At 29.1% G+C, this 15030-nt stretch overlaps 4 protein-coding genes across 5 annotated transcripts; 2 read left to right on the top strand and 2 right to left on the bottom strand.

The window, feature by feature from the left end:
* Positions 1–659: 659 nt before the first annotated feature.
* On the top strand, positions 660–2780 carry LOC106786985 (TGF-beta-activated kinase 1 and MAP3K7-binding protein 1-like). The gene is made up of 6 exons (XM_014748936.1): positions 660–750; positions 971–1208; positions 1277–1409; positions 1483–1723; positions 1830–2086; positions 2163–2780. Exons 1-6 carry the CDS (start codon positions 660–662, stop codon positions 2619–2621), a joined length of 1419 nt encoding a protein of 472 aa, XP_014604422.1. The 3' UTR covers positions 2622–2780.
* Positions 2773–5172, bottom strand: LOC106786986 (4-hydroxybutyrate coenzyme A transferase-like). The gene is made up of 6 exons (XM_014748937.1): positions 4614–5172; positions 4307–4459; positions 3989–4228; positions 3511–3915; positions 3160–3426; positions 2773–3086 (listed from the first exon to the last, which is right to left on the bottom strand). Exons 1-6 carry the CDS (start codon positions 4765–4767, stop codon positions 2896–2898), a joined length of 1410 nt encoding a protein of 469 aa, XP_014604423.1. The 5' UTR covers positions 4768–5172; the 3' UTR covers positions 2773–2895.
* A 123-nt stretch (positions 5173–5295) lies between these two features.
* On the bottom strand, positions 5296–10260 carry LOC106786984 (4-hydroxybutyrate coenzyme A transferase-like). 2 transcript variants are annotated; one of them, XM_014748935.1, is made up of 7 exons: positions 10002–10260; positions 9665–9913; positions 7483–7635; positions 7043–7282; positions 6549–6953; positions 6195–6461; positions 5296–6107 (listed from the first exon to the last, which is right to left on the bottom strand). In XM_014748935.1, exons 2-7 carry the CDS (start codon positions 9864–9866, stop codon positions 5923–5925), a joined length of 1452 nt encoding a protein of 483 aa, XP_014604421.1. In that variant the 5' UTR covers positions 9867–9913; positions 10002–10260; the 3' UTR covers positions 5296–5922. The 2 variants fall into 2 exon arrangements, with proteins under 2 accessions (XP_014604421.1, XP_014604419.1); XM_014748933.1 differs by having other exon boundaries at positions 9665–10257.
* Positions 10261–10956: 696 nt separating this feature from the next.
* Positions 10957–13487, top strand: LOC106786999 (V-type proton ATPase subunit B). Its single transcript, XM_014748961.1, has 4 exons — positions 10957–11153; positions 11716–12182; positions 12271–12936; positions 13037–13487. The coding sequence occupies exons 1-4, from the start codon at positions 11066–11068 to the stop codon at positions 13301–13303; spliced, it is 1488 nt and encodes a 495-aa protein (XP_014604447.1). The 5' UTR covers positions 10957–11065; the 3' UTR covers positions 13304–13487.
* The last annotated feature ends 1543 nt before the right edge of the window (positions 13488–15030 follow it).

The raw sequence follows: 15030 nt of genomic DNA, 5'->3' as shown, positions 1-15030 counted from the left end.
AATCAAAGTCCGAATATGATTAGGGTCTTTTTTAACATTGCTTTCTTTCCAAATTTTTATTATATAACTGACCAGTTATTATTGAAAATTTTTATTTAAAAAACAAGAAGAATAATTCAATATATTTAATTGGAACATAATTGTATAAATAATTGTCATTATCGATGGACTTTGATATCAATTTTTGCATCATTACCAATTACATATTTAAAGAAATTATCTGCTGATATTACACTTTGAATTTTTCTTTCTGATAGTTTTCGAGGAAAGCATTTAAATGATAATTAAATGGTAAAAATATATATATATATCCCATATTGTTTATTTTCTTTTTATCTTTGTTTGAATGCATCTGTGAATAGTATGTTTGTGTGTTATTTGCTCATATGGTAATATCATTATTAATAGTTCACTAGCGCACTTCGTGTCGAAAGATAAAAACTATTAGACTTATCGAGAGTTACCTATAATTGGTAATACAGAAATTATCTTTAAAAAAATTAAAAAATTCTCCTATAGGCTTATTGAAAACAGTATGGTGTACAGTTAACTTCTACATTATGTTATGTTGTCCTACAATAAGATAATATTTGTTATATAAAACAGTGTAAAAATCAATTAAACAATACGTATTTCGTTATAAAGTGAACTTTGATAAAATGCCATCAAGGGCAGAGTGCATAAACATAATGCCATTCCAAGATACTCAATACAATTGGACAGATGATTTACCTGTTTGTAAGCAATCTGGTATGTGTATTTTAATATTTAGTATTATAATTAAATCACTTGTAACACTTCGATTAATTTCCAACAATATTTTATTTTCATTTTTATCATATTTAAGTACAACTATGTGTGCGAAAAAGATTTATTGTCCATTTAATAAAACAATGAATATTTATTATACATATCTGTTATACTTCAACTGAAATTAAAATTAATATTTGTAACATTTGATCGTTTAAAGGTGTAGGATTTTCAACTAATCAAATTTATCGCGAGGATGGATATCGTCAAGAAGAACATCCATTTGAAGACCGTAGCTTTCATTGCAAATACGACGATACAACTTTTCTCTATGGTGTATTTGATGGTCATGAAGGAACAAAAGCTGCTAATTTTGCCATGCAAAGAATGGCGGCAGAAATTTTACTTGGGCAATTAAATGGTAAATTTACCGATGAGGAAGTAAAGGAAGTTCTTAGGTAAATATTCTCGATAATAATAATTGGAATAAAAATACAATTGAATGTAACTTCGTATTCTGTTTCAGACAAGCATTTATATCGGTGGAACGTGGATATTTAGACTCCATAGGTGATTTGTTAGCAGAACGCACAAGTTTACAATTTGATATTCCTGATGGTTTGAATTCCTATGAAACATATCAAAAATTTCCTCACTTGGTTAGTATATTATTCTATTCATTAAAAATATTATTTTCATATAGATTAATACATGTAAGTAGTTTATTCATAGGTCGACAAATTAAATTCATTAAATTGTGAATTGTCCGCGGGAACAAGTGCAGTTGTTGCACTTGTTTATAGTGGTAGATTGTATGTCGCAAATGTTGGAGACAGCAGAGCATTATTATGTAAAACGGATGATAATCAAGTATTAAGAGTTATTCAGTTAAGCGTCGATCATGATTTACGTAACGAAGATGAACTTTTACGGTTATCTCAACTTGGTTTAGACACAGACTCTATCAGACAAGGTGTGTTCATTATTTAAACAAGAAGACACACACGTATGTAAATTATGTATATAGTATAACGAATCTGTTTCAGAATAATTATTAAGAGCTGTCTATGATATTTAAGGTTCTCACCTTGGAAATCAAGAAAATACACGTTGTCTAGGAAATTATCTTGTTAAAGGTGGATATAGAGAATTTGAAGAATTAGCATCTGCCAAGGCAGAGCCTATTATAGCAGAACCAGAAATTCATGGTGGAATAGAATTAGATGATTCGTGCAGATTTTTATTACTCATGTCTCGTGGACTCTATAAATCATTGGAAGAAGCAACAGGAACCGATCAAGTTAATAAAGAATTAGCTCTTATGGCTGTTGAACAGGTATTCGTTATAATAATTTACATTACATCTTAGAAAATTTCATTTGTGTGAATATAAAATCTCATATTGATTTTAGTTTCGCGTTCAATCCACGTTAACGGGTGTCGCTCAAGCTGTAGTAGATAAAATTGTAAGAATTCACCATGACGTTAACATGAGTAACTCGCAAAGTACTTTAACTACTAGTAAACGAAACGACATTACACTCCTCGTACGAAATTTCAATTTTCCTCTACCACATGCTTTAAAAAGTCCAACGGGTCAAGCGGTAAGATTCAATCCAATAGTTCAAACAGTACCAATGTGTACATTAACAGACAACGATGATTGTTCGAATACAAGTTCGGTCGCTATGGAAAGTAATTTTGATATATCAACGAGCGAAACTTCGACTGCGTCTGATTTAACTTCGTCTAGTGCAAGACCGACGGATAGAAATGCGAGAATAAAATCTTACGTTAATTTCTCGGAATATTTCGAAAATGTAGAAAAGAGAAAGAAAGAGGGGACATTGCCAGAAGGTATTAATTTTTAGTATTGTAAAAGTAGATTCAAAGATATTATTTTAGGTATTTTAAATATATTTCAGCTTTGTATATTGCCTGCCATATTATTTTTGTGTTCATTCTATTTCTTTTCTTTATGAAGTATATCATAAAAGAAATGATCGAAGGAATAAAAAAGAATTTTCGTATATTTATTGTAAAATGACTTACTTATTATTTATTTAGTTGCACATATAAACTGCATAGTGAACAGTCAAAGTGGTAATAATTTATCTGACGATTTAATTCGTAAAACATTTGTTTTCACAAATATTTCGTAGGCATAGTTTTTAATCTTTCAAACGCTGCTTTTTCAAGACATTCTCTGTGATCGGGATGTGCTATCTGGATTAAAGCGTTAGCTCGTTGTCGTAATGTTTTACCAAATAATTGAGCAATACCATGTTCGGTAACTACGTAATGAACGTGCGCTCTCGTAGTAACGACTCCGGCACCTACAATTAATTTATTTATTCAGATAATCTACTTAAATAAAAGAAAATTATTTGAGTCTTTTTTATAGTATACCTAGTTTTAATACACCTTGTATTTTGCTTTCTCCTTTGCTCGTAATAGATGGGAATGCTATAATAGATTTTCCTCTACCGTCTTGACCTATTGCAGCACCACGTATGAAATCTAGTTGACCACCAAAACCAGAATACATTTTACAACCCAAACTATCGGAACATACTTGTCCGGTAAGGTCCATTTCAATGCAAGAATTAATTGCAGTCATCCTTGGCTGCATCGATATAACTCGAGTATCATTAACGTAATTAATTGCTAGCATTTCTATTTGGAATAAGAATTGTTCAGTTTAAAGATCATATTTCTTATTTAAACACAAAAAATATGATTTAATATATTTAAGCTTACCAACGAAAGGATTGTTATGTAAAAAATCGTAGAGCCTTTTAGTACCGATTCCTAACGAACAAACTAAACGTCCTCTATGTTTGAGTTTATATTTATTTGTTATAATTCCTCTTTCAACGAGATCCACTATCGTATCACCAATTATTTCCGAATGTACACCGAGATCTTTATGATTAGCCAAAGCACAGAGTACAGCGTCAGGAATGTTTCCAATACCGAGCTGCAAAGTTGCACCATCCTCGACCAATCTTTGTGCTATGAATTTACCGATTTCTAATTCAATTTCATTAGGAGGAGTACTGGCTACACAAGGTAAGGGGCAATCATATTTGACTGCCCAATCTATATGACTGGAATGTATAACGGTGTCACCAAACGATCTAGGCATGTGTTCATTAACTTGTGCTAAAAAGAATCCGAAAACAAATAATTCAAATGGAGATAATACGAAATAATAATAATTGTTTACTCTACCAACCGATTATAACTTTGGCTGTACAAATAGCTGCTCGTGTACAATCAACGCTAACACCAAGCGAACAAAATCCACGTGGATCAGGTGCACTGACGTGTATCAAAGCAACATCGGGTACAATTCTTTGCTCGTAGAAAAGCTTTGGTGCTTCGTGTAAAAATAATGGAATACAATCTGCTCTGCCTTCGTTTACAGCGTCTCTAACGTTTGCACCAATGTAAAAACTAATTGATCTAAAATGTTCTGAAGAAATGTATGCAATGACGTTTATTAAATTGAATTAGGAAATAGTAATGATGAATATTTCATTAATTTTTGTACTTTCAAATTCAGGATTGGCAAAAGGTGCATCTCCCTCCAAACCCATGTGTATTAGTCTAACACCACGTAAATTATTACAGACACCATGTTCGGTCATTGCTCTTATTAACTCCAACGGAGTTGCTGCACCACCTTGTATAAATACTAAATGTTCTGAAATAATAAAAGTCCATTGGTGCAACAAAGATTATGCAATACATATTTGACAACTCTCAATTAATCCAAGAAATTTAAATAATTAATATATGACATAGTTTTTTTTTTATTATAGTTTTATAATATTCAAAATAATAATAATATCGTTTACCTGAATTTATTATTTTTATAGCATCTTCGACGCAAACCCATCGCGGGCAACGTTTTAAGGGTTGAAATGGTTCCCGTATATATCTCAAACCACATAAATTAAACGGTTTTGTTGGTCGCAATTTGTTAAAAGTTGAATCCAAATTTCGAAACATTTTTCACGATCACGAGATATAAATGAAATATATAAATGAAATATATAAATATATATGTTATAAATAATATTAAATAAATTATGTCAATAATACAGATTTAATTAATTTTATACGGCACAATTGATTATGCCCTATAATAACATTTAAATTTAGATAATTCATGCTCTAAAATTCTATCAATGACAGACGTAAATATTCCAAGACTTAAAAACCGTTGCCATCTCCACGATTGCTATTTGAAAATCGTGTCTAACGATATTTGATTTTTCTTATATGATCATAGTAGGCCCCTTGTGATATTCAAATTCCAATTTTTTACCGATCAAACTCGATATTCGTCGATTTATTTTCTTACTATTATTTAAAAAATTACTCTAAAGAAAAAATCCTAAATCTTAGATTAAAAAAAATAAATGAAATTGTATTTTATCGTTAATTTACAAAAATATTCTATATACATTAATATTTCTTGAAATAAAAATATAACAACAGCTACAAGTAAAATAACATTAACGTAAAATTATTTACTTTTATGTATTTTTTTTTGTTTTCTTTCTTTTCGAATACAATGAACTTGTCCATTTGTTACAATTAGTACATGTAAATGAATATCTAAAAATTGTATATAAAAAATGGTTTACATGTAAATTATTTTTTCTAACGTGCTTTCATACAAATGCCTATAATTTGAGTTGTTAGAATTGCTTATTATAATTATTGTTTTAAAATTTAGTATTGTCTGTGTGTGTGTAGATATTTTAGAATAATTGTTTAACATTTAAACGTTTGAGTCTCAAGTAGCGTGAGAGCGCTGTTCAGATTTCTTGCCAACAAGTGCCACGTTACTCAAACATAGTGATTGCTTGGCATTCGTCGACACGATTTTTTTTAAAGATTCCTGGCACTCGAACGATTAACATATAACAAAAATGCCTAAACAATGTTTTACGAATCACATTAGAATTTAATGCGGATTATATAAAGCTGTACACTTTTTTCATTATAAATACTCTTATAATATTTATCTCTATTCAATAAAAAAATATTGGAAAGAAAAAAAAAGAATCTAGAGACAATAAATGTTGGTAAATTATACTATAAGTATGCATATATATATATATATATGTTAATTTTCCATGTAAATTGTTGCTTAATTTATGGCGCCGGCATTACTTTTAAACGTTCAAAAGCAGCTTTCTCTAATGCTTCTCTGTGATTAGGATGAGCAATTTTAATTAATTCGTATGCTCTTTGTTGTAAGCTTTTGCCGAATAAATATGCAATTCCTTGCTCGGTCACGACGTAACGAACAATCGCTCTGTTAGTAACAACGCCAGCACCTGTTAACAAATTGATCAATATTAATCAAAGAATAATATACATGCAATGATACTAGTAATTTATTGTTTTGATAAACAAGGACTTACCTGATTTTAATATTGGCAGAATTTTGCTTTCACCTTTTTTAGTTAGTGATTGTAAAGCTATGATCGGTTTCCCACAACCATCGTCTGACATTGCTGCTCCACTAATAAAATCTAATTGACCACCGAAACCTGAATACATTCTAGTTCCAATACTATCGGAACAAATTTGACCAGTAATATCAACTTCTATGCAAGAATTAATCGCCGTCATTTTAGGTTGTCTAGAAATTACTTTAGGATCGTTGACATAATCTACCATTAACATTTCTGTAAAATCAAATATTTTTATAATGATTATAAAATTAAATTGATTATAAATAAGCAAGTAATTAATTAAAAAATGTTTGAACGTACCTATAAAAGGATTATCGTGCATAAATTTATACAATTCTTCAGTACCGATACAAAATGATCCTACGATACGACCCTTATGCATACTCTTTTGATTATTCGTTATACATCCTTTGTTAACAAGTGCCAAAACACCGTCGCTGAACATTTCACTATGAATACCTAAATCTTTATGATTAGTTAAATTTGATAGCACTGCGTCTGGAATGCTACCAATACCCATTTGTAATGTAGCACCGTCTACGACTAAATTTTCAGCTATATTTTTCCCAATTTGATCTTCTTCCTTCGAACGCTTATTCACAGGATGCGTTGGTAACGGGACATCGTGCTGAACGGCAAAATCTATATGACTGATGTGAATTATTCCATCTCCAAATGTTCTTGGCATATGTTTATTTACTAATGCTGTAAAAAAAAAAAATAATTATTTGAATTTTTAATTATATACATATAAAAAAATTAATAAAAGTTAGTAAAGATTATTGAAAATTTACCTATGATTTGTTTAGAATTACTCATGGCAGACCGTACACAGTCTACACTAGTTCCAAGCGAACAATAACCATGAGAATCAGGTGGACTAACATGAATTAAAGCAATATCGGGTTTTATATAGCCCCGTTTAAATAACTTTGGAATTTCATGTAGACATATGGGAATACAATCTGCATTACCCTGATTAACTGCCTTCCTTACATTGCCACCAATGAATAAACTCACTGATCTAAAATGCTCTATGTACAAATGAAGTTTTCCTTTAGATCATCAATGTGTTACATTAGCTTATACTTTTCTTACTGATGACGATTCACAAATATTTCAATGAGTTTTTATATAAATTTTTCTTTTAAATACTATATCGTCAAACATAACTCGATTTGAATTTGTTTTTTTTTACTTTGTAAAAATAATTATGATCCAGTCAGCTTCATACTTGCGTTCTCTGGTAAAGCAAATGGTGCAGGTCCTTCTAGATGCATGTGATATAAACGTACATTTCTCACGTCACATCGAACTCCATAATCAGTCATTGCTCTCAGTAATTCAATCGGTGTAGCTGCTGCTCCTTGGGTAAATACTATTTGATCTATAAAATATAATATATAGATATATTTTTTATTTCATACGTCGAGCAAATATAAAGCTTTAATGTTCATAGGTGTATGTTTACGTATATACCTACATATATACATAGATATTTACGTATATGTGTCAAGGCTCAATATGCAAATTTATACAGACACAAATAGATACATATGTGCAAATTTCATTCTATCAAATCAATACGAAATATTATTTCAAAATAAGATTATCATATATTCTTCATGATAAAAAAATTGTTCAAAAATTCGACCGGAAATTAATTGATATTTTACAAATTTACATAGAATATTATACGAAAATATAATTCGTACCAATATTTTTGTTCAGCACTGCAATTTAAATCGGTACGATGATAATAGAAGAGTCTATAGTAATGTCTACTTATATACATATATCCGGTCAATTGAAAATGATTACCCATTAAAATACGCTAGCGAGTTCCTATTTTTTTTATCATTTAGTTTGGTATAGTAAATAAATGGTATTTTATAAGCTCATACAAAGCATTACCATGCAATTAAAAAGTTATTAATTATTTGGGATTATATGATTGATAGATTGAAGTTACATAAGTTTTTTTGATACGCGTCAATATGATAATAATTTAAATTTAAAATGATTCATAAATTTTAAATTAAATACTTGCGCGCGCATGCGCGTACGCATAGATATTTATGTTACTCAGCATAATTTAATGTAAATAACTTAAGCATATAGACTTTATACATTATTTCTTAATTTTTTAATATTTTTGGGGATTTCTTTTAAACCATAAACAATTTATTTCAACCTTAATATTTTATTTGTTCTAAGTAAATATATTATCCAAAAAGTGAATTTATGTATTACTGTTAATAAAAAACTAAAGAAATATAACATAATTGATTAAAAAAATATTTAAACGATAATAATAAATAAGAATAATATTCGAAAAACTAAACATCTAAACTTCGTTATCTCTTAGTCCGTTATATTTGACTAAACAAATTGACTAACAAGTGAGTAACGAGTTTTTTAGTTAAATATAACGGACTAAGAGATAACGAAGTTTAGATGTTTAGTTTTTCGAATATTACAATAATTTATGTCTACTCAAATAAAAAAGACGCTGAACTTTTAGAGATTAAGTTGCTAAAGAAGTCCCAATAAAGGGACGAAAAGTCCAATTAATCAAAACTAAGTTCTAGTTCTTTTTAATGTCCAAATTCCCTACGATACTTATTTATTAATAATTTTATTTTTGGACGAGAGAAATAACTAATTTTAAACGATAATATTTTTAGTAATGCATCTTATCAATGTTCTATAAACATATATACGACTATTATAAATAATATTGGACTTTGTCTCGTGAATAGTATTGTAATCAAATAACATTTTCCTTACAACCTCAACAAAGAAAAACAAAAAATCATTTGATTCAATTAAATACAATTACATTTATGATAATGGCAGAACAAAAAGATGAAAAATATTGAACAATGAAAGTATTGAACATTACATTATCTATTTTTCTTTTTAATTAAAATAATTTTATCATTTTAAATTAATTGAAACAATATAAAATTACCAAATAGAAATGCAAACAAACTAAAATGAACAATTCGATACTATAATATGTACATTTGATAAACTCAAGTATAACAGATGTTTAATCGTATTGTAGCTTACAGACTAGGTCTGTTCTGATCGATATTCTTAAGTAAGTAGATATGTTATTGATTATTCTTCAACTGCATCATATTTCTCCCCAAGTATCAATTGATTTTCTATTTAAATTTAATCCAAATGTTTAATCGATACATTTAAAATAACAAATCGAATATCGATCTTTGGTATTCAAACAACATGTTGATAGTGTTATGGGGTTACTCATACTTTCCATAAATCCAACAATACAAATGATTTAATCCATTAATTGTAAATATTTGCATTCCAATGAAAGTATATTAAATATGTGCACACAAGTAAAAATATTGTTTAATAAAAAGATCCATTAATTAACAAATTACCTGAATCAAGATTGGCTTGCTCAATAGCTTCATCAGCAGTTTTGAGCCAACAGGGTTCCTTTCCTGGTATTGGCATTGACGGTTCATTTACATAGGTAAAATAGTTTTTTTTTATAGCTGGTAAACAAGAAATTCTTGTTGTAGATGTAGTCATAGAAGTTAGGGCTTTGGTCAAACCGGTTAAACGTTTGATTGCTGCCATTGTGTTTGATTCAATTTAGTCCTCGTTAATTCGACACAATTTATTTTCTAATAATAATCAAAACAATATGTACATATATAATATTCTGTATGTTTGTAGACACAAATAATTATTTTTCTGAATGTATATATGTACGTGTGTATGCGACAGATGTCAGTGACTAAAAGCCTGTCAATAAAGTATTACGAAAATTTAACTATTTTAATGTAAAAGAAGGACAATTATTAAACGAGATAGAACTAGTAAGCTCCGTCACTATCGTTTTATCACGTCACGAAGTTGTCTGTCTAATAAATATGCTCGTATCTTACTCGTTGATATGTATTGTTATAAAAAACTGTTCAAGACCATATCTATGCACATACTCCCGTCTCTACTCTCTCTCTTACAGTTGCACGCGAACCAGGACCGTATGACCTTGCATTTATACCGTATCTACGATTATTAGTACCTTGAGCAAACTTCAAATTTTGTCCGGAATACACAATATATCTATTAATTAATTTGATATACACTATTAGTTTGAAATAAAAATTAAAACCACTATGCCATATTCAATATTATTATTTATTTTTACAATTATCAATGAACGTTTAATTACAATTCGATGAAAAAAATCGTTTGAAAAACCCGCCATACCTCGGTCGATAACTTACCTCGCAAACACATTAAATAATAATGTTATTTATTTCAAATAAATTCTTTCCCATCCCTTAAAAATAAACATGCACTTTTTCAAACAATATTAAATAAACAATTTTTACACTGACAGAATTTTCTTCATACCAATAAAAAAGTTTTTATTAAAAATTAAAACATACTATGATTTACCTAGTTTGTGACACGTGATCCCACGTGCCTTCTCTTCATCTTTGTCACTCGAAAAATAAAATAACTTATATTCCATTATTTGTATACTTAACTTTCTTTTATCGACTCTAATAACATTAACCTTAAAAAAGAAATTAATTTTTTTTACGATATAACGTTAACATAAATTAAATCAATTTTTAAAAAATAATAATTTTAAATACAAACGGTACTGTTTCGATCTTACCTGTCTCCCCCTGTTCCCCTCTGTTCCCTCTTGTGCCTACCCTTCCACTGTCTCTCTTTACTTCGACGCAGTAGTATCTTCTGCTACTCAGTGGACCTAACATAGTGTAGGGATTGTAACCATTTTCGTTGTAAAATAAAAAATGTATTCGAAAAATATTGGCGATCGCCAAGCAACTCAAGAACATGTTTTGGCTGTTTCACGAGATTTCGTATCTCAGCCGCGCCTTAGTAAGTACAATTTATTTGTATAATCAAATGAATAATTCTGTAAAAAGAAAAAAAGTAATCCGAATGAAGAACATATACCACTTACAGTAAACTGGGCGTAGCATTTTAATCGATCCTACGACCAAGTCAGCTGATTTTATATAATTTTATTTATTTATGATTAATTTATATTTACGATTATCTCACACATTTCGTGTGTTTAATAATTGATATAATTTAATTTTTGGTGTATTTTTTTTTTATTGAAATATATTTTTATCTTCTAATTGTGTATTTTCGTAATTGTTCACGCGTCATGTGACTGGAAGACTATATGCTGCCTGTTAAATTTTAAAATTTTGTTGTATTAACGTCAGTAATATTTTTGAGTTTATTTATTTAACTTTATATTTGTAGAATTATGAAAAATATATTTTTATTTAAATTAATTCTATTCGAATGATTTAATACAAGTTTAACTAAAAAGCTGTCAGATTTAATACGATGGTAAGGTAGAGTCGATGAAATAAAATGTTTTAAATCTTAACTTGATATTTTTAAATGACAATTATAATTTTTACAGCATACAGAACCGTTTCCGGTGTGAATGGACCATTGGTGATATTGGATGAAGTTAAATACCCAAAATATGCTGAAATTGTACAATTAAAACTCTCAGATGGATCCTTGCGATCTGGACAAGTTTTGGAAGTTTCTGGTTCCAAGGCAGTAGTTCAAGTATTTGAAGGAACTTCTGGAATAGATGCAAGGAATACTCATTGCGAATTCACTGGTGATATCCTTCGAACACCAGTGTCAGAAGATATGTTGGGTCGTGTATTCAATGGATCTGGAAAGCCAATAGACAAGGGTCCAACTATTCTCGCTGAAGATTTCTTAGATATCGATGGACAACCTATTAATCCTTGGTCACGTATTTATCCTGAGGAAATGATACAAACTGGAATTTCAGCTATCGATGTTATGAATTCTATCGCTCGTGGTCAAAAGATTCCAATTTTCTCTGCTGCTGGTCTTCCACATAATGAAGTAATGTTCTTTCCTTCTTAAATAATTATAAGTGCACACATTCTTATTCTATATTAATGTTTTAACTTCTTATTTTATATTCGAATAGATTGCTGCACAGATTTGTCGTCAAGCTGGTCTTGTTAAGATACCAGGAAAATCAGTTTTGGACTCTCACGAGGATAACTTTGCCATAGTATTTGCAGCTATGGGTGTAAATATGGAAACTGCGAGATTCTTTAAGCAAGATTTTGAAGAGAATGGTTCTATGGAAAACGTCTGTCTTTTCTTAAATTTGGCTAACGATCCAACTATCGAAAGAATTATTACACCACGTTTAGCATTGACGACTGCTGAATTCTTAGCTTATCAATGTGAAAAGCACGTCCTAGTTATTCTTACCGATATGTCCTCATATGCAGAAGCTCTTAGAGAAGTATCAGCTGCCCGTGAAGAAGTACCCGGTAGACGTGGTTTCCCTGGTTACATGTACACCGATTTGGCAACCATTTATGAAAGAGCCGGACGAGTCGAAGGACGTAATGGTTCCATTACTCAAATTCCAATTCTTACTATGCCCAACGACGATATTACGCATCCTATTCCTGATTTGACTGGATATATTACCGAAGGACAAATCTACGTCGATCGTCAATTACATAACAGACAAATTTATCCACCGATCAATGTACTCCCATCACTTTCTCGTTTGATGAAATCTGCTATCGGTGAGGGAATGACACGAAAAGATCATTCTGATGTTTCTAATCAACTGGTAAGTTTGTCAATTAAAATTAATATTAATTTATCGATTCGATTAGTTTTATCGGCACTAAATTTATAACTATATAAATAAATCAATAATTATATTTCAGTATGCATGTTATGCTATCGGTAAAGACGTGCAAGCTATGAAAGCTGTCGTAGGAGAGGAAGCTTTAACTCCTGACGATTTACTATATTTGGAATTTTTAACCAAATTTGAGAAGAATTTTATTTCGCAAGGTGGTTACGAAAATCGTACGGTCTTTGAATCGTTGGATATTGGTTGGCAATTACTTCGTATTTTCCCTAAGGAAATGCTTAAGAGAATCCCGACCAGTACTCTCGCTGAATTTTATCCGAGAGATTCTCGTCATTAATTTTTTATTAAACTAATATGATTTTCAAATAAAACCTCGTAATGAATGACTGCTCTAAAAAAGTAGGAAGAAAAGATAGATATATTCGCTAATCACAAAGTCAGAACTTTGCAATGCGTTATTGAAAATAATTTATTCTGTTACATAAAAACAAGAGTAAAGAGAAAAGATTTTTTTGAATTATGAAAAAAGATGAAATGTATTCTAATATTATAATGGAAAATCTAATATAATTTTTGAAATGTTAACACATCAATTTTTAGAGTGGTATTAAAATTATATTTATCAATAGAAACATATACTTTATATAAGATCAAGAAAATAAAATTACGTTGGTATATAGAAAGAAGAAAAAAAAAGAAGAAAGATTTTGTTATCTTGTTTTAGATCGTTCATTTTTTCATTCGCAGGAAATTTTTAATTGTAAAGTGTAATATATATATATATATATAATATTCAATATTAACATACACATATATATATAGTGCTGCAGAAGAATATATCTTTGAACATACTTAGAAAATGTATGCACTTTGTATTATAATAAGAACATTTTGAAATGCCGCTTTTTGTCCATTCCAAAAACGAAAGCTTACAGTTAACAAAAAACAAAATAAATAGTACCTATGTACAGGTAATTAATTCTACAATGTTATGTAAAATATTTTACTGTATTGTTCATAAATGTATAGTGAAGAATAGAAGACTAAGGAAATGTCTTTCGAAGTTTTACTCTTTTAACGTTTTTGTTTTTTTCCAAATTTAAGTACAGAATATTGCAAAAAATATTATCTTTTAAAAAGGGATAAGGAAATTGTTATTTATATATCGCGTATTAAATGTATTTAACAAAATGTTTTTGATTTATACATATATAAATATTTTATTAATATTAAAAATATAATATGTATGTGATTTAAGCGAAATATTTTAATCGGATTTCCCATGTAGTCTCCATGGGATTTAATTTGAAATGTATTTTGAATTTAAATTCAACAGCGACAACTTCAGAAAGGACATTATTTTGTTATTCGATGCGAAGCTTAATTCAAAACGAACGAAACAAGTGTGGCGTGTTTCTTATTATTTCTATCTGATTGAATTTTATTTTCATAGACATATTTATTCTTGTTAAACTTATCCTAGTGATTAAATAAATAAGAAAGAAGAATCTGTTTTTAACGATTAAGATTAATCAAAGGTAATGTGAACATTTATATATTTATTATCGATTATAAATCATTTTTATAGATATAGGTTATGCACTATAATAATAATAATAATAATAATATAATAGGTATCAGTTAGAATATTGTTTGAAAATGATTGTCCTGTAATTTAAAACCTATCTTTGTTTAAATTTCATTTACGTACATTCAACAAATTAAATGGACATTAATAATCATTGATAATAGATAAAATAATATTTGCTTTTGTAACATGTTTTCTGTAAGGTCGAGTATAGTCGAACGAAAATAATTTTAAGACTTTTATTTATACCTGCATTAAAATGTCGGAAATAACGTTTACGCCAGCAGTTAGTTCAGGAATAATTCTTAACCTATTTTTATAAACAAATGTTTATTTTAAAGATAAAGGATCAAGCGAGGAGATTCATTTTACACTTTTACAAAAAAGTTCTATTTTTATTATTTAAAATTTTATTATAAAAACACTCAAATAAATATACGTTGGTATGTGGACTTGTTTATTAAAGTAGCAAAGAA

This window comes from Polistes canadensis, unplaced genomic scaffold (assembly GCF_001313835.1).
Source record: "Polistes canadensis isolate GaletaPanama2010 unplaced genomic scaffold, ASM131383v1 scaffold_89, whole genome shotgun sequence".
Taxonomy (NCBI): Eukaryota; Metazoa; Arthropoda; class Insecta; order Hymenoptera; family Vespidae; genus Polistes; species Polistes canadensis.
Note: the sequence above shows the minus strand (reverse complement) of the source record. Positions and strands in the feature narration are given on the sequence as shown.